General features: G+C 38.3%; 1 protein-coding gene across 1 annotated transcript; it reads left to right on the top strand.

Moving 5' to 3' along the window:
* Positions 1-2,704: 2,704 nt before the first annotated feature.
* LOC121377712 lies at positions 2,705-24,234 on the top strand. Its single transcript, XM_041505799.1, has 7 exons — positions 2,705-3,111; positions 3,841-4,218; positions 14,180-14,446; positions 17,787-17,897; positions 18,745-18,772; positions 22,760-22,794; positions 23,181-24,234. The coding sequence occupies exons 1-7, from the start codon at positions 2,709-2,711 to the stop codon at positions 23,216-23,218; spliced, it is 1,260 nt and encodes a 419-aa protein (XP_041361733.1). The 5' UTR covers positions 2,705-2,708; the 3' UTR covers positions 23,219-24,234.
* Positions 24,235-24,699: the final 465 nt, after the last annotated feature.

The following is a 24,699-nucleotide window of genomic DNA, read 5'->3' as shown; positions in this document are numbered from 1 at the left end:
AGACAGTACACCGACTCTTTTTGTTCAGCACTCTCAGAATACAGTCGATGTATGTCTTAATCTAGTGTACTATAGGTCAGAGAGAGAGAGAGAGAGAGAGAGAGAGAGAGAGAGAGAGAGAGAGAGAGAGAGATTTTAAAAATAAAATATAAACGTATGCATACACATACAAGAACAGCGTAATATTGCATAGTTCATAGTTACAATGTTACTTATATCATAGATTCCATATATACTACTCAAAAGAAGTTAAGGGTCAAAAATATCTGTGCAAATAAAAATAAGCTGATATGCTAAAATTGTGACGACTAATGATTATTTATTTGATGTCTCAAGAACAGAAAGCACAACACAAAAAACCTTTGCTTGCAAACTAGTTTACTACCCAGATGGAGAAAGTCATGCACCCCCAAAAATGATGTTCACACATGTAGTAGAAGCGTCAGTAACTGGTGTAGCCACCATTAGCATTCACACATTCTTGACAACGTTGGCGCATGCTGTTAACCAGGCGTTGGAAATAACGTTGAGGAATCGCTTGCCATTCTGCAACTAATTGCTAAGCCAGTTGCTGGAGGTTGACGGCAGGGACTGTGATCGAAATCGCCACCCTAATTCATCCCACGCCTCCTCAATGGGTGACAAGTCTGGTGAATATACAGGACAATCCATGTGCTGAACGTTCTGCTGCTGCAGGAAGTCGGTCACCACCCTGGCACGATGAGGTCTTGCGTTGTCGTCCTGGAACCAAGCTCCTGGTCCAATCCGCTGCAGAAGTGGAATTACAAAAGGTTGAACAATCTCGTTGAGATAACGCTGACCAGTCAACTTTCCATTAATGATGTACAGAGGGGTTCTGTGATTCATGGATATGCCCGCCCACACCATTACACTTCCTCCTCCAAATGGTAGATGTTGAACAACGTTAACATCAGCGAATCTTTCTCCTTGACGACGGTAAACACGAGCCCGGCCATCATTGAACTGGAGCAAGTACCGTGACTCATCTGTGAATAATGTCTCTGCCCATTGCCCACGGTTCCACCGGATATGACGTCTGCACCAATCAAGGCGAGCCCTTCTGTGACGGGCAAGTAGCTGTAGTCGGACTACAGGACGCCGACATCGCAAACGATTCCTAATGGTCTGGTCAGACACATTATTGCCTGTAGCAGATCTGGGTTTATCACGAAGACGCCGTGCGATCACAAAACGCTGTCGCAACGCCGTTATACTCAGGAAACGGTCTTCTCGTGCTGTTGTTGATCGTGGTCTTCCAGAACGGGAGCGATTCTGAATAGAATTAGTCGTCCTGAACCACTGCCAGAGTCTACCGATAACACTTTGGCTTACATTTAGACGGTGAGCCACAGATCTTTGAGTGTGTCCATCTTGTAGCCAGCCAATGGCCCTTCCCCTGTCATTCAAACTGAGTTGTCGTCGAACCATCTTCAAATTTAAAGTGATGATAAAAGGAAAATGCTCATCCCTTTTATTGCTAAAATTGGCATGCATTGAATTACACTCATGCTAAGCATGTGCAAATAGTGCACGAGGTGTCACAGTAGGTGTATCGAGGCAGGTTGTCAGTTTAGTCTGACTATGTTTTTGCTTCAAATCCATGAAAAGGAAATCTGGGTTAACTTAAAAAGTTTCTAAAGATGCGGACTCCTACAGTAACCAATTCGAAATATTGCACGTAATACTGAACTTGCGTAGCTTGTTGTAGGACGATACCTGGATAATAATAATTGGATCATAATATGTATTGTTAGCACAAAATTAAACTGTAGCTTACCCCATGACGTACGTCTTGGGAATCTGGATTTAATGCTATTTACGTAATTATCAAGTGCAAATGAAATGGAGTGATAAGATACATGATAGCAAATCAAATTTCATTTTACTGAGCGTTAAAAACATTATCGCAGTTTTATAGGACTCCGGATTTAATGCTATTTACGTAATTAATTTCAAGTCAAGTTTATGAATAATGAAGATCCATGATAGCTAATAAACATTTCATTTTGCTGTGCCTGTACAATTTTATCGAGGTTTTATAGTACGAATCCAATATTCTGTCCGTATGCTAGGAAATGAAAACAATACCTATAACATTTTATATTAAGTGAGGTTACATGACGCGACAACAACACAAAATGAATCCTAGAAATGTAGGGTTTAAATGTGTGCGGTTATACAAATTTTGTTTGGGAAAACAACCAGTTAGCCCGAGTACTCTGATGGTAATAGAGATAGACGGACGTTTGGACAGCTATCGACGGTAAAAGTGTATTGATAACTGTCCAAGTGTCCGTCTAGCTCTCTTACTGTCAAGAGTATTCGGGCTAAAATTAAGTGTGGTACAACGTCTAAGAAATATTATATTTTCATGGCTTTTTCATTTTCAACACTCATTATTATTACATAAAGAAGTAGTTATTATCTTTATCCTGCAGACCATACAAATTAAGGGGAAAAGCTATTATTTCTGTTATTTCAGCCACATTGTAGCCTACGATGTCCTAGACGTCAAATGAGCGATGTTTTAATGTAGCTATGCGTGTGACGTCACATGAGTGACGTCAAAAGTCATATTCTGCTAGTAGCAGGATATGACTTTGATTTATCCATCATCATATTCTGTCAATAGAAACGGTGGTTGTAGGATAAAAGATAGTCCGTGTTTAGTAGTAACTAACGATGCAATGCATTCATCTATCCACACAGGCTTAACGATGAAGTTGACAACCTCAACAGTGACACCAAAACATCACCAGGAAGTCACATTATCCTGCACAGTGGGCGACGCAGCTGGTTTTACCTATCGTGTGCATATACGTCGGGTACAAGGCCGCAATTCCTACAGCAACTTGGCTAATTTTTATCAGAAGGCATCACAATGTACTGCAAATAAGATCGAATTATCGGAACTCGTTGGAACAACAAGTACATTTTGTGGATCTGGAACTAGCAATACTACTTCAACGTCCAAGGAATACGGCATTACCATAGCAGTTAACGTCGGAGAGATGACCGATTACTATTGCACTATATACATCGACTACGACCAAAACTACTACAGCAACTTTGTTAACTTGACAGCTATAAGTAAGTTAAAGTTAAACTCTGTATTAGTTTTGTATTCGAACGTAACTTACATAGACTGTTTTGGATATGGTTTAGTGCGGGTTCCAATAATTGTGAAATATTACCAAGCAGTACATTGTTTTCACTTTGATACAAATAAGGTTACTTTAATTAACTAAATTAATTGTATTTTTGTGTTAGTGAAAAGTGGGATATATATTACGTATATCCAACAGTTTTTGGAAGATATGCCAAATTTAAATCGCCTGTGTACTTTTCGTAAATATGTGATATATGCACTGAGCATGTAAAAGTCGATACCTTAAGTCGGATTACTTTATTTATACTGCAATCCTATATACTTCGAAAAATTATTGAAATTGACCATTTTATTATACAATTGTACCATTTTCTACGGTAATAGGGAATATATAGTTATTAAATAGCAACAATTTACCTTTCTTTGCTGATCATAAACAATGTAAAAGTAGTTCCGTTTCCAAAATCTATATTTTTGGTCAGTGGCCGAAAATATAAAAAATGTATTTAGTCATCATGTATATAATGTTTGCAGGATAAACTAATATACAAAGTACACTATTTTGCCCATAGTATACGTTATATTTCTTCATGTTCGGCTGTATCATTGTGTCTTGGTCCTTTTAAACAATTCAGTAAACAAGACATAAACAGCTAGACGGTCTATTCAATATGCACATCAAGGGACACGTGCGTTTATATTACTTTCAGATAAAGTTGAATGCGCATCACTGAACATTTCTGGAGGTGGAGATGTACTGACAGTGACTGAGGGTAAAGAGTATGATGGATTCACATGCAACACCGGAAATGCCAACCCGGAACCGGAAATCAGCCTCAAACTGAATGATACATCCTCCACTGATCTGTCTGTTCGTAAACTAAAATCAAGAACGCGAATAGAAGGTCGACTGACATTTTGCAGCCATTTAGCAAACGATGAAACGAATACATTTCTTACAAGCATAAATGTAGCCTATGTCCCAGAGAGATGTCACGATGGCAACTATGTCTACTGCTCAGCCAGGAACAGTGAGATGGGAATCAACGAAGAGGTGACCTCCAACAGTATACGTCTCATCGTTCAGTGTAAGTAAATAACAATACTATTATAGACAGTGCACACACACACACACACACACACACACACACACACACACAGACACACACACACATATACACACAAACGCGCACATGTATATATATGCACACGCACGCACACATACACACACACACACACACACGCATACACACACACATACACACACACACATACACGCACACACACACACACATACACACACACACACGCGCGCACATGTATATATATATATATATGTACACGCACGCGCGCGCACACACACACACACACACATAAATACATATATGAAATGGTATATTTATTATATACATCTTTCCTCATGTTTGTCAATATCTTTCGCTTTTCCTATCAAAAACACGTAACGCCATGATATATTTCTTACGATGGAACTTTTTCAGAAAATGTACCTGACCATAAACTTTTTAAAAGAAATTTGAATTAAAATTATCTTTATTTAATTATTAAATTAACATTTATTTAATAATACTGCTGTGCAAACATACCTGACAAAGCGATCCCCCCCCCAAAAAAAAAAAAAATAAGGAACCAAACACTGTTAAATTTTAGAGAGAGAGTACCTTTAACATGCCCATATACCTCTATGGTTTCAGGCATGACTGTCCCGGGCCAGGTCTCTGGATAGCCAGTGGCGTGGCTCGAGACAGTAATACTACGGGACAATTTTGACTCATTATTTTTAGGAATGGGGGTAGGGAACTAATAATTATTAAATTAAGACTCGCAGATCTAAATAAAAAATTTGGTTCAAAACCAAACTAATTTCCTAATTTAAAAAAAACAAAAAAACTATTAATATAAAATTTGAATTTAATGTAATATAATTTATTTTAGTCGCATTTTAGAGCGGGCATTTCTAAAAAATAAATATAATATTTAAAACAGAAATTTAGCCCTACGGGGTTAGCACAAGCTAAATTTTTATTTTGATTACATAAAAGGATGAAAACGGGATTAGCACAAGCTAAATTTTTATTTTTATTACATAAAAGGATAAAATCATGATAAAAATAATAACATATTAAAAAAACGGCACGCTTTTTTAAAAACATTTATTATTTTTGAAAACGAACCAACACCAAATGTTAAAACGAACAATATATACAACTCAAGCTAAGTAGCGGGATGATGTTTTACTGCCAGATAAATCTCCCCCCACATCCCAAGCCGACCTCACATTCACAAACTTTCATACAACATGCAACACCACACTAAAAATTCAAATTCAAATAATATATACAATTATATATAAATATATAATTTTTGTAAATTGTTAAAATTTATTTAAAATAAAGGTTAAACTCACCTATCTCCAATTCAGTTAATGTATATAATTTTAGTTGAGTAGCTTAGCTTGGCTTAGCAACTAATTTAACGTGTCCATACACCACTAGGGTTTTGAACACATCTATCCCGAGTCCGGCCTCCGATAGGACCAGAGGGTCTGACTCGGGCCAGGTATAACCTAACAAATAGGGTCAATTTTGAAATTTTGAATATTAACGCCAAACGTATAAAAAACAGGGGAAAATTGGGGTTAATAAGTTTTGGCTGCGCCCTTAAAGAAAAATATTAACATAAAAAATATTCATAAAGCCCATGGGAGGTTAAAAAAGGAAAGGGGCTGCTAATCATATTTTAAACATTGGTGTGACCAGGTGAGGGTCGGAAGGGAGGGGAGGCCAGCCCTACACAAAAACGCCTACGCCCATAGCCCCAAATAATGTCCTAACTCCAGGCATCCCATCACCCCCCACCCCCCCCCCCCCCCCGACGGCCCCCGCCCCCCACCGTGTACAACCGCAGTTCAGTCCAATCATGGCAGCCTACTAGTTGTTTAGGAAGTTATTATAACTTCCCAAACCGGCATCACTTTTGAGTAACGCCAAAGGGTTATAAAAGTTTAATCGCTGGTGCCACTAGAAGAGTGGCACAAAAGATCCAGCGATTGTTAATTTAATATTGGGTTTTGGGTGCCAAGCCTGCCAGAAGTTGAGTGGATAGAACATGACCCGTAGGCGCCGGCCGAGAGGGATTGGGGAGCACAGCACTGGGGCCACCAGGCAGTACTGACATGACCCCATGTAAAGGATAATTCCCCCCTCACCCAAACCAACGGGCGACTCAGATCAAAACTCAAAATAGAATTTATTACAATGTATTAATATATCTGCAACACTCACACGGCCTACGCCAACCAGGTGAGTGCATATTGCCGAGGCAAGTTCCAATGGTGGCTACTCATCCAGCTAACGCGGGCCCAAGGAATGCTACAGAGAAAATAAATCAGGGAGATGAGCAATATAACCAATTAATTTACAATTATAAAATAACAATCAATTTAAAACCGGTAGAAAAGTTAAAACGGCGTAGTCGGCCAAGCGCGATATCCACGTGCTCAGAGGGAAGATGGACTAGCGACTGACGGCATAAGATAAATATTAGTATTATATAGATAGTTACTAACAATAATCAGTAGCAGTTCAATATAGAACCAATAGATATAAGTCTATTCACGGCATATGCACTATATAATTATATAATATAGTTTAGTTTATGAGACAGCTGTATATTTCTCCCTGTCTCCAAGACATAGGCAATCAGAAGTTTATCTGTAGTCTTTTTAAACTCCTTGCTGGGATTTAACAAATGTTTGGGGTCAAAGGGAATATTATTTAAAAAAAAATAATACATTAATTGTTTCCGTTGTTTTGCATAGGCGGTACAATCAAAACGATAATGTTGCAGTTGGGAGAAGTTTTTTTTTTTAAATTTTAAATTTAATATTATTTAAACCCAAAGTGACTATATATTTTTAACAAGTTCCGGACGTATACTATGCGAGCCACCTATAGCCTGCAATGCACTGAGGCTGTCAGAAAGAATCACATATCTGTCAGGGCTATCTTTAGTTTTGCAATAATTTAAAATCCAAATTAGAGAATGAAGGATGGCCATTAATTCAGTTGTATAAACTGATATTTTATCAGACAGTCTAGCCCTAATGACTGTAGTTTTAGAACCTGTATTTATTACAAAGGCCATACCTGTTTTACCTGTAAAGGGGTCCTTAGATCCGTCTGTATAAACATGAGTGTAATCCGGATATAAGTCCCCCATAATAACTTTAAATAGAATTTGTTTTAAAACGGGCAATTGAATTTTCTATAATTCCTCTCGGATATCAAATCTGACACCGGGAGTAGTGATCTGCCAAGGGTATTCGCAGCGAACACTAGCCTTGCTAATCGGCAGACCAGTAGTCTCGAAGTCATTTGCAAATTTATTAATATATGAAACTACAGATATGTGGGGGTTTTTTCCCTAACAGTCTCAACCTTAACTGGTCTAAGAACATTTATAGGAGAATTAGGGACTAAGTTTCTAATTTTATTAAAATATTTTATTCCTTGACCAATTCTTCTAAGAGTAAGAGGTAATACTCCTATTTCTGCCAAGACGCTATCATAGGGTGTACAAATAGAGGACCCAAGAATAATAGAAAGGGCTCTATTATATACACTCTCAAGCTTTTTAAGCTTGGCATCAGAGGCACAGCAAAAAGCCTGTGCTCCATATTGTAAACGAGATACAATGAATGCCTCAAAGATCACCAAAAGAGTCTTTCTGTCGGAGCCCCATGGGATAGCTGACAGAATTTTAATTAAATTTATATATCTTGTACAACTGGCAACTATCTCAGTAATATGCTCACCAAAACTGAGGCTGTGATCAAAGGTAACACCTAGGAATTTGACGGATTGTACCTGCTTAATATCAGAGTTATTATAAGTTAAATTTAGGTCCCCTATGGACTTACATTTACGAGATTTATGAAATATAATTGAGTTAGTTTTAGATTGGGAGATGGTTACCCCCCAGTCTTTTGACCATCGAGCAAGATTATCTAAATCCTTTTGGAGATCTTTTTTAATGTGGTCATAAGAATTTCCAACTCTCCAAAAGGCAGTATCGTCAGCAAACAGCCCGATACTTAATTTTGTATCTATACTTTTATTAGTATCGGTGAGAGCCTCAGCCAAATCATTAATAAAAAATACCAAACAGTGTAGGGGCAATCACCGAGCCTTGGGGGGGTTTTTTTCTTCCTGCTTTGAAAGTTTGTGAAAAAACTTGTATTTTCCAAAAATTGAACAATGAACGAAAACATTGCTCCTCTAACGCCCATTTTATAAATTTTTATTCACAATCCGCGTCGCCGGACCATGTCATAAGCCTTTTGAATATCCACAAACACTCCGGCCACCTTGTGTCCCTTCCTGAAGGCATCACTGAGTTCGATTTGTAGACGTACAAGGTGATCGGTGGTTGAGTGGTTCTTTCTAAACCCGCTTTGAAAAACTGTGAAAAGATTCTTAGTTTCCAGGAAGTGGGAAAGGCGGTTGTTTACCATACATTCAATGGTCTTGCATACGCTGGATAATAATGATATAGGACGGTAATTGTTTGGGTTAGTGAGGTATTTCCCTCTTTTTGGTAAAGCAAACACTTCAGCTTGTTTCCATGTTAGGCCATCGGTCCTCACAGGCTGGTAATTACTGGGTTCAGGAAAAGCTCCCAGTCGAGGATGGGATGTTTTAAAAAAATACCGACTAAAAAAAAAAAAAATGTATCTGGCCCAGGAGCAGAGCCTTTTCGATGTTCGAAAACTGCGAGCATTTCCTGTAGGTTTAAGGGTACATTATAATTATCGTCATCATTACCAAATATTGTATTCAGGGGAATAGGATTACTTCTTTCTATTTTAATTTTCCTGATTTGAAATTCATCTGAATAATTTGAAGTAGCTAAATTTTTTTGAAATGAAAGGTTGCTCCTAATATATTAACTTTACTTTGGTTAGTTCTGTACATTTTGCTATTTTTTAGGATAGCATTAGTGCTTAGTGATTTCCCCTGAATACGTTTTATCTTTGACCAGACCTCTTTGACACTTGAGTCAGAATTGATGGAAGCACAGCAACTGCTCCCATGAGGCTTTTTTTAGCTTTATTAATATTATGAATTAATTCATATTTACTATTTTTATAGTTCCTAATATTAATATCATTTTTATTTTTCCTTAATTCTTTTCTAAATTTATTTCTTTTACTTTTTAACTTACTAAGTTCATCTGACCACCAAGGGACAGATTTTCTATTAATTTATTTAAATATGTTGGTATTGTAATTTTAGCTATTTTAATAATACTGTTTATTAGATTATCATTAAATTTATCTAATTTTTTATCTCTCATCTCTTGGTGATCTAAGTCGGCACACATTGCTCTAAATTTAGGCCAATCTGCTTTATTAAAATTAAATCTTTCTTTAGCTTTACTAAAATCTTTAAAATTAGCCTGAACATTATAAGTAATTTTGACTGGAAGGTGATCATTGCCCAAGTCATCAAGCACCTCCCACTCACATTTGGCTGCCATGCTGCGTTAACAAAAGTTATGTCAAGACAGGACCAAACATTGTAAGCCTCAGAAAGAAAAGTAGCAGAGCCATCATTTAGGCAGACTAAGTCAACTTTATCAATGAAATTTTCTAAAGTCAAGCCTAATTTATTGGTAACCTTGGAACCCCAAAGTATATTTTTACTATTGAAGTCTACTAAAACAATTAGATTTGATACATGGTCACCAATTATAGCCGAAAAATCATTAACAGTTATTTTACTAGTAGTGGACCCTGGGTGGATATAAAAATAAAAAATATTAATGTTATCTGTTTTACCATGAATAGAGATTCCCAATGATTCAATGGTATCATGACTGGCAACATTAGCAATCAATGAGTGGGAAATGCCATTTTTGACAAATGTAGCGATACCACCACGAGATGTAAAACCACTGTTAAAAAAGAGACCAGTAAATCCGGAAATTTTAAATTCAGTAAATAATTTTGTTTTAAGCTGTTTAGCTGTGTAATTTGGAATCCAGGTCTCTTGAATGGTAATAACATCAATATCTTTATTTAAATCCAAATTTTTTTTTAAGTTCGGGGCCATTGGCGCGCAGGCTCCTTGCGTTCCACTGCAATATAGTCAAACCCTTTTTAACATCTATTTTATATTGTTTATTATTGTTATTGTTAATGCTAACTGGTTTACTATTATTTAATTTATTATTATTTAGAGTATTTTTTGTTTTATGATTGATACTATTTTTACCTTTATTGGGCCTCTTATACATTATGGGTATAGAAGCAATACTAGATAGAACAGACTTTATAAATAGTAAGTCTAGTCGACACTAGTATTGTTATACTGAAAAGGGTCAAGTTCAACTAAGTCCTTATTCTTGTACCAGGAGATATTTCTTCTGGTCAAGAGCTTGCTGTCCATTTTGACTGCAAGGTGTTCACTAAGTACACCGCAGGCCGTTTCAGTGGCTGTTTCAATGTCCTCTAACAGAATTTCTTGGGGGGGACTTGTATTAGGGCCCTATTTAAATAAAGTCCAGAAATAATTCTCACCATGTCTATAGCTGAAATGGTGGGGTTAGAACTGGACAGAGTCCTGGCTAGGTCCGGTTCCAAAAGTTTCAAAATACTTAGCCGTAGAAAGAGAACTACACATATCCATGTTGACCGGCCTCGGTGGCGTCGTGGCAGGCCATCGGTCTACAGGCTGGTAGGTACTGGGTTCGGATCCCAGTCGAGGCATGGGATTTTTAATCCAGATACCGACTCCAAACCCCGAGTGAGTGCTCCGCAAGGCTCAATGGGTAGGTGTAAACCACTTGCACCGACCAGTGATCCATAACTGGTTCAACAAAGGCTATGGTTTGTGCTATCCTGCCTGTGGGAAGCGCAAATAAAAGATGCCTTACTGCTAATCGGAAGAGTAGCCCATGTAGTGGCGACAGCGGGTTTCCTCTCAAAATATGTGTGGTCCTTAACCATATGTCTGACGCTATATAACCGTAAATAAAATGTGTTGAGTGCGTCGTTAAATAAAAAAAACAAAAAACAACAACAACAAACATATCCATGTTGTCACTACCAGTAGGCTTTTTATCACAGTGTTTAAGTATAACAGCAACCTCATCAGGGGAGTCGTGGGTAGGGCGGATCGAAAATATCTGGCCCACGGCGGCAAAAGCAGTGTCGTTTGCGGCTCTAACAAAAGACTGCCCATTAGGGAGCCTAGAATAGAAGAAAACATAGTTTCTAAAACGGTTGGAATAGGACATCTTCTGTCTCGCCGCAACTGAGTGCTGAAAAAATTGAAAGCCATAGGCTGTTGGATCCAAATATCCGAAAAAGACCCTCCTCAATCCTAAAATGTTTTCGTTTTCTTTTCTAACTGGTTTTAGAGTTTTGAATTTTGAACTGACTGTGTTGGTGGGGGTGCTGTTATCTACACTGTCATTACAATCATTAAAACCAAGCCTACCTTTAGTTTTCATCTGTGGTGTCGACCGAGCAGCGGGTATCTTCCTCTTCCTGGTCTCTCCCATCAAGGGGGACGAGGGTGGCGTAGTTTACCGCTGAGATGTTGGCTCGGTCGACGGCGTTGACGAATCGTGTGTTGAGGCGCTTACCTCGCCGATAAGTGACAAAGATCCATGTGATGTTTGGCTACCTTTATTGTCAATGCTAGTCCCGGGGGGGGGGGGTATTTCCCAAGTCACACCCCCCCCCCCCCCTTTATCACTATCTTGAAAAAAGCTGCCTTCTTCGCTCTTTGCCACACCGAGCTCCGAGAGTCATGTGATGCAATCGAAATCGCACTAACGTCCATCTTCCCCTGCTGGGCACCGGGGGGGGGGGGGGGGGGGGTGTTAGTGGTTAGTGATAACATCCAAATCCCCCCCCCCCCCCCGGGTCACATGATCGAGTCCGGGGGAGTGGGGAATCGCGTCTGGCCGACTTCGTTGAAGTAGAAGTACAATCTAAGTTGTCCCAGGTGTAGCCTTCCGACCCTAAGCCCGGTAGGCCAGACCCATTGAGGGACACGGAACGGTTTTGGCTGGCTGTCAAAATTTCTTTGAAGCTGTTGTCAAGTTTAGTAAAAGCCTTGTCCACAGAGTTCATGGATTCGGCCATGATTACACAAAAAGATAAAAACGTTGAAATGAAAAAAGAACAGCGTGATGAGCTTACTATAAAATTTTGAATGGAGCAATTATATGCCAAAGAGAAAAGGTGCGCAATTTTGATTGAGGAAATCTGGCGCAATTTTGAACGGTCGGTCAAAAAGTAATTGGCAGAGCTAGTATAGACATACACACACACACACACACACACACACACACACACACACACACACATATATATATATATATATATATATATATATATATATATATATATATATATATATATGCGTGTGTGTGTGTGTATGTATGTATGTATGTTATTACCAGAGTGTGTTTCGGTGTCGTCAATATCATATATTAGGAATAGAAAATGTATTATGCGAGCCTAATATATGATATTGACGATACCGAAACACACGAGTGTAATAATATCTTTATCGTATAATTTCAAGCTTAATACAACGTGTGTTTGTAAACTGTATACGCAACTTTAATTCCAGTCAGCCATTACCCAATACTTCAATGACGTAAGGATATGTGACGCGGTGTCTTTTTGAAAGACATCATAAATACATGTTGTATTAAGCTTGAGCTTATATGATAAAGAGATTATTATGCTCAGAGAGGCTCGCATAATACAATTTTTATTCCTAATATATGATATCGACGATACCGAAAAACACTCTGGTAATAACATATATATATATATATATATATATATATATATATATATATATCATATCATATCATATCATACCATATAATATGTTACATTTTCAATGCAATCAAAGTATGTGATATTTTTCAGATCACATACTTCAAGAATTTGATAACATTGCAAAATAGATGTAAATTAATCGAGGTCACGGCACTAAGTTTATTGACATTTAAGCAAACGCACCGGGGTGACAGTCCATAATTGACGTATGCATTCATAGTCATCAAATAAAAACATTTCAATAGCAATTTTACATTGAAAGTTGTCCGGCGTTCAGGTACTCCCCCCCCCCCCCCCCCCCCCCCCCCCCAAAAAAAAACCCAACAACAAACAAACAAACAAAACAAAGAAAAAACTTTATACACTAGTTTATTTTGTTGTAAGGACATCCAAAATGACGTCATTTGTGTTTGACGTCATTTGCATTCAAAAAGTCACCGCGCCACATATTCTTGCGTCATTTGAATATCTAGTAATGGCGGACTGAAATTAAAGTTGCGGGTACAGTTTACAAAAACACGTTGTATTAAGCTAGATATTATATGATAAAGAGGTTATTACGCTCGTGTCTTTCGGTATCGTCAATATCCTATATTAAGCTCGCATAATGCATATTTTGTATTCGTAATATATGATACTGACGATACCGAAACAGACTCTGGTAATATATAGATATATAGATAGATAGATATATGTATATATATATATATATATATATATATATATATATATATATATATATATATATATAAATTTATTATATACATAGCAATGAAATATATAGATCTACGGAAACCATAAAATGAAATCCGGTGTATTTTAGGTAAAGTGAAAATATAGAAATTGTATTCATTTTCATTTCAACTTATTTTCGTGCTTATATCCAATTAAGGTTCAAGCACGCTTTCCTTGGCACAATAATAGTTGGATGAGAAGAAATACTCCATCATAGGTGGTCTTGTCGGATAGAAAATGTACACCTTCGGTGGTTAATTTGTTTATCCAGGCACTCGGTAAGCTTTGACCCAGGATCGACATTACCTCTAGTGTACTCTGACCACATATGATAGCCTTATAATCGGCACTGCACAAGTTCAATGCTTATCTGCTTTGAAAACGATGCCTCAAGGATATGTGGTTGACGGTTAACATTTATCGTTTAGATGGACCTCTAGAAAGTGGCATGACCTTCAACCTTGCTGAAGACACCTATACTATAGACGAATCTGGATCAGTGACAGTGAACTGTTCAGTAAACTGCAAGCCGGATTGTACATACACCTGGACCTACCTGGATAGAGGTATCTCTACGGGCAATTGTCTACATCTGACCAACATCACTCGACAAGAGGCTGGGTATTACAAGTGTACGGCGAGAAATCCAGGATCTGGGATCACTGCTGACAAATATTTCAAATTATACGTGGAGAGTAAGTACATGTTTCTGAAAATAAACAAACAAACAAACACAAACTAACAAAAACAACAGAAACAAACAAACAAACAAACAAACAAAAACATCAACAAACAAACGAACAAAAAACTCATAACAACATAAAAAAACAACACTAAAAAAAACCCAGAACTGATAAGCGTGTGCAAAGAGCAGGGTTGGGATTTGAACCTCCCTGTTCCAAGCATATTGTCGTTTCACTACATCTTCTGGGGGAGTATGACACAACTACCCCAACGAACTTTGTTTGCCACTGCCCAAAATCCCCATCCCTTGCACATTCATGTACATTCGTCTAAACACAAACACAGACACGCGCGCGCATATACTCATATAATATATTCTACACAAGTAATCCCCCCCCCCCCCCCCCCCACACACACCGAAGTACTTAAAAACCTACCGAATTTCAACCAAATCTGTTCAGAACATTGTCCCCAAAATAACAAAGTAGACGACATAAAAAAGAAGAAAACGTTTTAGGTTCTCCGCCAAATGCTTAAAACTGCAGTGTCTGGAATATGTTTATTATTTAAGCATTTAGAATAGATGATTTAGTTCTGTTTGGTCTATAAAAGGTCCACCACATCGCTATAGTTTCGCAATGCTCGCTTATCTACATTATCTTGGTCAACTGCAAACCCAAATGGCCAGCTTGTTTTTCTTCAATTAGCGGGACGCCAGTAGAACTGGGAATTTACGCGATTTGTGCAGGCGCTGAGCTTCTCACGTGATTTTGAACAAATTTAACTGTGTTGATTGAGGGGTCGTCTCATACCTTCAAAATATATTTATATCCATAGAGGTATGGTGCAATACCTTTCCAGGGGTCGGTGGGGGATTTGCCTTGACATTTTGACAGTGACCAGCGGTTGGCATACGCGTTACATGCAAGTGGGTGTTAATAATTACGTAACGCTCTAGGGGTAAAGGAAGAGGCCGGTATGTTCGATATACGTAACATTTATGAAGACTATATGTTTTTTCTATTCATTACTTAGACCTAAAAATGTGGTGTTTTTTTTTTATAAATGCGCGGTCGGTCTAGGATCGATCCCCATCGACGGGATTGTTCCAGCCAGTGCGCCATGACTGGTATATAAAAGGCCATGGTATATGATATCCTGTCTGTGGGATGGCACATACAAATGATCCCTTGCTAACTGTGACGGAACATGCTCTTATTTCTTTTCGCCTGTGGCGATATTAATTGTTTTAGAGGGCCGTGTGCATTTCCAATATGCACTTAAGCCCAGGTGGGCACTTTGTTACGTAATGCCTCCGCGCTACCGTGGTCGAGCTGTACCTAATACACACCCAGCCCAGGTTCGGAGGCCGTGTGGCCAGTGGTTACGTAATACCTCCGCGAGTGCGGTTTTTACAACCGTGATTTTGGCGACTAGGCGTCAGCAAGTCTGGCCATCTAAGGAAAATTGTCGTCTTGGTCTGTGTGGAAATATCACTTGAAGGTATTCGGTGCCGCGATGTACCCCCAGGCGATACTGGGGTTTATAATAAATAGCTAGGGTTTTAGAGATATCAGGGAGAAACATAGGAAGGCGTCCAGGGGGAACGTTGTCCGTTTGGACTTGGTAAATATTATTTCTGCTCTGTTGTATGTATAACCTTGATGTGATTGATGTGACTTTAAATATTTTAATACTGTATTATACCAATATTATTTAGACGGTGCTGCCGGTAATCTGACGCAGTACACTGTAGGCTCACTGTTCTAAATTATATAAAGCTTAACCAGTCATCCTGGAGGACCTAGGTAAACTGTAGGTTATTGTCTTTATTGTGATAGGTACCAGTATTAATTCTGTATTACAAGGTTACTGAATGAGTAGATAAGGGTTAATTAAAAATTAACCAGTTAGGAATAGAGTTGTAATTCCTTTATTAATCAAGTTCACCTGGATGCGTTTCTCAATTATCACACGTGTGGGTGTTGTGTCACGGTGATTAGCATATTGTGTTAACTAGACACCTAGAGATTAACTAATTAAGTGATCAGTTCTGGGTTGTTATTATTTGTTGTTGTTAATTAACTACTGCGGCAGTACATTTGTCAGCGTAGGTTAATACAGATTCCAAAGTGTATTGTGTTTTTGTTGTTTTCTAGTGAACTAAACGTGCTATAATAATATATACTTTATATAAGATCTTATCTCTGATCATACCTAGACGAGCCACGCGGGTATAACTGCCTGCTACATAGATATCTAATAGATATACAGTTAGGAGAGATATTTGGACAATCGTGTTTCATTCAGTTACGGGTATTATAGGATCCCCGTGACACTAACAAAAAACAAAAATAAACAAATAAAAATATATTTTTAAAATGTAGCTGATTTCCAAGGCACGTGTGTAGGGATTTCAGCGGGGTTGGGGGTTATAGACTGCGTTGAGCGAAGTTTATATGGGGCCATGTTCCCCCAGAACATATATTTCAATTTCTTTTAATCTTGGTCAGGGACGGGTTTCGACCCCCAATACCCTCCCCCCTGCACATGCGCCCGTTTCCTCTCTTAGATTATGTCAAAATTACCAAACGTTTGACATCCAAAAGCAGATGATTATTAAATCAATATGCTCTAACACTGATGTCGTTAAACAAAACAAACTAACTTTACCCTTTCCAAACGAAATAATATTTATTTGAATTTGTCGATTTTACCACACATAAAATTAAAAAGTGAAAACGGCCATTTTCTACTTTAGTATATTTTATTAAAATATATACATGATCAATGTGTCATACAAACTAAATTTTGAAAGTTCTACTAACACTTTATAAAATATTAATTCTTAAATGGGAAGGTACGATTGTCGATAGTACGTTGTCAAGATCAAAACCGGTTTTAACGAAAGAATAGCACGTATCCTCAACCGAGCGTTCTTTGTACAGCGCAAGAATTCTTCTTTAATTTTTTGAGACGAACCCTACAATTTTAAATCCGCAAACGCACCTGTTAACTGAAATTGACAACAGGCTGTCGTTTGTGGTTTGCCGAGCAATGGCCGCACAGGCGACGAATCGAGCATATACTTTTGACGTTCTCCGTTCATAGCGAACACACACGAATTTTTCAAAAGTGCAGTTGAACTTGTATTTCATATTTGTGCATGATATTATTATATGGTAACCAGACACTGTAACTTTAAGAACTTAAATATATATATTTACATCAACACAATTATTTAACTCGCTAGTTTTCAAAGGTGATGATGTAGTACACCAATGTGTGAATATAGATTTTTTGTCTTCTTCTATTTTTTTCTGATTTTCATTTTATTATTATTGTTTTTAGATTCGTGTTTCCCCGTTCGTGTTGCCGTTGGGCCGGGCGTTGTGATCGGACTTGCCGTGGGAATCGTCGCTGTCACTATATATTGTGTAGCAAGACGACAATGTGCACAGAGTATGTACAGTCGCTTTCACACTTTCGTCTACAATACTATAATAAACAAATATTACAATTATATCCTGTTAACAGCTGCGAAAAGATTCTGCTATAAAGCAAATGTCTCTAATATGTGTATGTGTGTGTGTGTGTGTGTGTGTGTGTGTGTGTGTGTGTGTGTGTGTTTGTGTAGTGTGGTGTGTGTGTAAATCGGACACTAAATAAACCTGAATTCCCCGAAAAGCGGACGTTTGTCACGGCCCCTTTTTAAATATGAGTATATGGCAGAATCCTTGTATACCGGATACCCCTTAAACTTGATGTTTTAGATAGATAAATATTTTGACAATAGCAAGTTCTTTTCACACAATACCATTTAGATTGAGGGACAAATATCAACCATCGACTGCATTTCATGAGCGTTGGTATCAGTTGCTTTAGTGCAAGTTGGTGATCGTTGTAATGACCGAGCAGAAATATGTTCCGTTGTGTGTGTGCGCGCGCGTGTGTGTATGTGTGATAGTGTGAAACAGTTCGTTTGTGTGCGCGTGTATGTATGTGCATGTGTGTGAGTATGAGAGAGCTTGTGTGCGCACGTATGTGTTTGTGTGTGCGTGTGTGCGTGCGTGCGTATGTGTATATGTGCGTTATCCATTTCAGATGTTCTATTTCATTGGTTCCACTAACACATCGCGAAGTTAAATTTGCTACAGTAAAACCACCGTTCGTTACATTCAAATCTTAAAAGTGAATAGAATTATCTCGGACCGTTACTATGACGTGCGATTAACTCGATTATGTCAAGCCTACAGTCTGGAGAATGAGTAAATTAATAAAGTATATTATTCATTTGTTTATATTGCAGGTACAACATCGAAAAAAGGAGATCATGTGTAAGTTTTGTTATTGTCACTATTGCATGTGAATAATTTAGAATATATTGAACGAGATCCACGGATATGCTCGAGTGTCGGGGTTGACGGGCCCCGAGTTCACCAATTTACAATTAATTAATTAATTAATTATATATATATAATATTGAGGGTAAATGCTTGCAGAAAGGAGTAATATACCAAGCTACCGTTAATACACTCGATGACAACAAGCAAGAAACATACGTTGGTTTGACCGAGAACACATTTAAGACGAGATATACCGCGCACACGAGCAGTTTTCAAAACGCAACACAGAAGAACGCAACAGCGCTAAGTCAGTACATTTGGACACTGAAGGATAGATTCACCCCATACACCATTAAATGGAAAATTTTATCCAAAGCAAAATCATACTCTCCAGCGAGCAAACGATGTAACCTCTGCCTAAAGGAAAAACTGTTCATAATGTATAAACCTGAAACCAGCACACTAAACTCCAAGAATAAACTCGTATCAGCATGTCGACACAGACGCAAATACCTTCTGTGCGCATACCACACATCACCTATAGACCTGCATAGTGACGTAACCTCAACGTCATAGAGTCCATTACGTCATCAGCTTTCCGTTGACGGTGTAATTAAATCTACATCTGATGAGTGAGAGCAATTCAACTCTCTCACGAAACAAGCCTGTCATGTAGAGACAAACATACACTTTTAACGATGTGTATATATATATATATATATATATATATATATATATATATATATATATATATATATATATATATATCAATAGATGACGATCCCTGAGTTCTCCCATTTACAATTACTACACACATACATACATGCATACACGCACATACGAATACATAAACAAAGCTACATGTACCTCAATGCTACAGCGTTTTATATACACATAATTATATATAATATCATATGTGCACGGGCTTTTACACGCCCACATGTACGCCCACACAGACGCACACATGCACACGATGCACGTATATGACTGCATATAGATATTTATATTTTTAAGATGTTAATCATATATGCAGCTAAGAGTGGAAAAGGTATAAACGACTTGAACAAGAGACAGTAAAGCAAAGTACAAAAGAGAGAAAAAGAATTAAATGAAAAATACAACAATAAAATGTGATGTAAAACAATGATATATATTTCTAAGGCAGTGTATATGAACAAAACACCATAGTGTGGTTAAATATACAAGAGTTCTCAGTGAAATAAATTGTACCACTGTATCCAGTTTTAGTTTGTAAAGTTTCATACTCACAATTTTAACCCTCTCAGGGCCGAGTTAATTCTGTCCACAGGATAAAATCTAAATTTTGGTTGAAATATTAATATTTATAGTTGAAACTCATTTCTGAAGTTGTTCTGGTTAAGATACACACACCCCCCCCCCCCCTCCCCCGCGAAAGAAATGGAGGTTGTTGCATATTTGCAACATCTGTCCTTGATGATGATGATAACTAGTTTAACGTGCCCATATACCACTAGGGTTTCGAACACGCCCATCCCGAGTCCGACCTCCGATAAGATCGGTGTCCTGACTCGGGATGGGGGGGGTGGGGGGGGGGGGGGGGGGGGGGGGGGGGGGGGGTGGTGGTGGTAGAAACTGGGCAGAATTTTGAAAATAGCAATTAGTAAAGAAGTTAATAGATAAAAAATTAAAAGGTTACAAGCCAAAAATAAAAAAAGAATTGACTGCTCGGTCGAATATTTATATAATTTGGAGCATTTTAGAAGGACAGTCCAAAATTAAATAAGAGAAAGAAGAGAGGATCGGACTATTTAATAATATTTAAAAAAAAAAAGAAGTAATTTCGACATAAAATTTTGAACGCAGATCTAAAAGTTTAAAGTCCGATCGATATGTCCACGCGAGTGACCTCGTTAAGGCCGTTTGGGTGCACAGCATCTACGGGGAGGTGATGTTGTTCCTCTCCTCAAAGTGAGGCACCAGTCTCCTGTAGCTGTGGGTGCTAAGGCAGTGGACCATCTGTGGGTACTGGGCGCCGGTGACGATCTTCATGATTCTGTGGATGGTGTTGTTATCCATGTCATGGCTGAGGAATCCCTGTCGGTAAAGATCATCCCGGCGCGACGTCACTACTATAGCTTCCACTCCCCGTAGTTTGACCGTGTGGATGGCGACCTGGTGGCCATCGGGAAACGTCTTGAAGTTTTCTTCGTAGACCCCGCCTGGCAGTCTGTCGGGGTCCGTGACGTCTCCCACCAAGTACTTAGAGTACTGGCCTTTGATTTTCCGCGCTGCCACTCTCCAGTCACCCGAAGAGGAAGTAGAAGGCCGCGTCTTGGCTGGTTGGTCCTCCGGGGGGGGGGGGGGGGGGGTCACGGCCTTCCTCTTGACAGCCCCAACATCCAGAGTCGCCGTCGCGGAGTCCCCCGTGGGTGGGGGTCTCGACGCAGACGAACGACGAGCGGGAAGAGGTGACGCTGGTCGCGGTGCACTGGTTGGCTGCTCCACTTCCCGCATCTGAACAGTCGGTTCGGCTGGTTGGCGAGTCGCCTCCCGTCGATCCGTCCGGTTTGGTCGTGGTGGGGGCGGCGACGCAGACGGGACCGCCACTGGCGGTTAAGCCGCCAGCTTTGTCCCCGCCTGAGCCGCCCCTGGCGCACGTTTCCTCTTCCTAGTTCCCTTCCTCTTGGCTGTAGCCGCGTCGCCATACACCAAGTTCACGGTTACCCGTGACCCGGTGTACGCGACGCGGTACTCCAACAGCGATCCATAACTAGCGATCAGTCCCCCCCCAGGTGGGGTGGTAAGTTGAGAGCGCATGAAACCACGTCTAACTTCATCGCTGGCCAAACTGAGAGTCTCTGTCCTTGAGTATAAATTATGTGTCTGTGCTAAATTTCAAACAGTTTTTCACGAGCTTAATCACAAAAACAGTATGAAAAATAATATATTTAAAAAACCATGTTTAATATTTGAAACAAAATATATACTACTATATACAGAATACTTTTTATTTCAGTTTATATTTGTTTCTAAGTACTCTTTGTGATGTTTTAAAATTTAGCTTCTGTTTTTATATTTTTGTATTTGTTAGTGTTTAGTTGTCGAGCGGGTCTTACATCGCACAATAACGTGTTCTGTGTGATTTCTAACTTGCAAAATGAAGTCAGAAAACATATAATATTTGTGGGAAAAAATGTAGTAAAACTATTTGCAAACAAGTAAGTTATGGTATAAATTACTATTCGGTTAAATATTTACCAGTTGTTACTAATTCCAAATTCCGCTTCTGAAAATAGCCGTCAAATAAAAGTTATAATACAATCCAAGAAACTGGTTCGTTCACGTATGCATTAGGGATTTCCTCTTTAAAGGTCTGACGTCATCGGAAGTGGTTTTAAAGATGCAAGACCGCAAAAATATTTGATTGTCAGTGGTGAAAAAAATTAACTGTGACATACAACAGTGGCTGTGTTCGCGACACTGTGTGTTTAATATTCATTTCCTTTATCAAGTTGCAAGTGTATTTTGCATGTATTATATCAGTCTTATTAACGCAAATAACAGTATTGGAATGGAGGATACAAAGCTGGCGTCGAGAATGGAGTCATTTATAAATAGAGTAGAATCGCGTTGGGTCGAACACGGAAGTGTCGAATACACCGCAATGCTCGAACCAAACACGAAGTCCCGAGTTACACCTATACATTGTTGTCTGAATGGTAAGGTCGAACTACCCGATGGGCTGAATACTTTCTCGAGCACCGACGAGGTTCGAGCCCAGTTGATTGAACTATTTGATACATAAACTTAACACATTTGATGAAAATACACCTTTAACTGCATAAAATGTGTACACGTTTCTTCTTCCTGAGAATTAATGGTTTGTATGTCTTTCAAATTGTCTATTCGTTAGGTACTTGGGAATACCAGTATCATTGTTTCCAGGTTACTAAATAGGTCATATATTATATTTAAGATATCGCTTTTATTCCTTAGATATGACAGCACGTCTGTGAGGAACAATGAAAACCGTGAGTAGAAAATAGATTTCTTCAATCTTTAATTTTCATCTTGAAACTTTGCCTGACATTTATAATTTATTTCACACGTATTATTTACCTTAGTTTAATCCACGTAGGCTCAAATTACACTTAACATGGGACAATATATCATATATTTAAAACATTTAACCTGGACATGATAACAAAACTGTCTTTCACTAATATAACCTATGAAGAAACAAGTGTAACAGTTAATAAAGGTACTAGACGGGGATAATACTCAAATATGGGAAAAACGATAGAGATTTTCGGGGAAAATGAGCTTGTCTAAAACATATTCACCATGTTTTTTCATAATTGCTTGCAAATATTTTGTTCCTTCATTTAATAATGTTCATATATTTTGTTTATTGCAGAAAACGAAGAAGCAAACTATGATGTTTTGAGACCTTAACTCGAACTTCACTGTTATGAAATTACAACCAGGACAGTTGCATGCTCGTAGATTGTGCGGTCTTAAAGGGAAATATTATTAACACATTTAGCGCATCTATAGCGCACATGGGTGGACTCATTATCTAGCAGAGCGACAGTGGACAGCAATCACGGGATTGTAATTTCGTATTCAATAAAATATTGCATGTCTTAGTGTAACTTGGTTAAAATGTGGGTAATTGTGGTCGACAATAATCGACTAGTTCGTCACGGCTGACAGTCAGATTATTTTATGACATCGGCATCAGAACATAAATATATGTGGGAACAATGATCGCACCCCTACTCCATCCATACCCACGATGGAAGTTAATATTTAGGATACATTTTCGCTTTTAATGAAATTAATATGAACATTCTTTTTTCCGTCCTCACCCAGTAACAATATACTGAAGAAACATATTGTGCATGTCACCAGTGGATTAATATATATTCTGGATATCATTAATTTCTCTATATCAGTTACATAAAAGATATAGCTGTAAAACGTAGGCTCAGCATGAGATCAGCATATGGAGATATGATGTCCTGCTTGTTAAAATTTGTTTGTCTTATCATTGAATTAGATGTAGATGATATATACTAATTTCGTTAACAAGATAACCTTATTGTATCGCATTGCAATGACCAGCAATTATAATACAATATTGGATATATAATTTGTTTTATTAAACGACACCACTAGAGTACACTGATTTATTAGTCATTGCTTGTTGGATATCAATCATTTGGTATTTTTTCTTTCAGCCTTAGGAGATAGCCCGCTACATTTTACATTAGTGGCAAGGGATCTTTTATATGCACCATCTCATAGACAGGGTAGCACTGATACTGGCTGGAACGAGAATATTGAATATATATTTCGCATTGTACAACATATATATTCCTCTAATGACAGCGATGCTCATGTTTGGGATTTAAATAAATGTATTATAGCGTGTACATACTAGTAAATAAACATTGCTTGAAATGAAGAGTAAAACTGGATTTTCTTGATTTGGTGGGTTGCTTTATTATTATTATTTCGAATATTTAAAACAAAGTTAGGACAATTCGAACCTACTACAACTGTGTTTATGATATTAGATTTCTGCAACCTCAACAACTCGGGGGATTTGTCTCGATGTGCTTAGAGGCCTGTGCCATGTAGAAACCTATGTAGATCAACTTATTAAATCAGTTTGTAGAACATTGGACTCGTGTACAGACCGTCCCTAGTTCGAGTCCCATCACTGGGGGGCAATTTATTTATTATGTTTTTGTGCCTACGTTTTGACAGAAATACAATTAGAACCCAGCCAGGACGTTTAATACTCGCCTGTTTGTGGCCCACAGCTAATGGGATATATATATCTTCACTTGAAGTGGTAGCAGTAGTGGTATTTAAAAATGTACTTTTTCTATAGCTAATGCAATGTTCCCCATTAGCTCAATTAGCAG

This window comes from Gigantopelta aegis, chromosome 7 (assembly GCF_016097555.1).
Source record: "Gigantopelta aegis isolate Gae_Host chromosome 7, Gae_host_genome, whole genome shotgun sequence".
Taxonomy (NCBI): domain Eukaryota; kingdom Metazoa; phylum Mollusca; class Gastropoda; order Neomphalida; family Peltospiridae; genus Gigantopelta; species Gigantopelta aegis.
Note: the sequence above shows the minus strand (reverse complement) of the source record. Positions and strands in the feature narration are given on the sequence as shown.

What these genes read in the sequence shown, in the direction of transcription:
- LOC121377712 (XM_041505799.1), top strand. Translation starts at nt 2,709, where the DNA reads ATGCATTCATCTATCCACACAGGCTTAACGATGAAGTTGACAACCTCA. An exon ending in AAGACGACAATGTGCACAGA is followed by an intron (nt 17,898 to 18,744) that starts GTATGTACAGTC and finishes TTTATATTGCAG; the next exon opens with GTACAACATCGAAAAAAGGA. An exon ending in TCGAAAAAAGGAGATCATGT is followed by an intron (nt 18,773 to 22,759) that starts GTAAGTTTTGTT and finishes TTTATTCCTTAG; the next exon opens with ATATGACAGCACGTCTGTGA.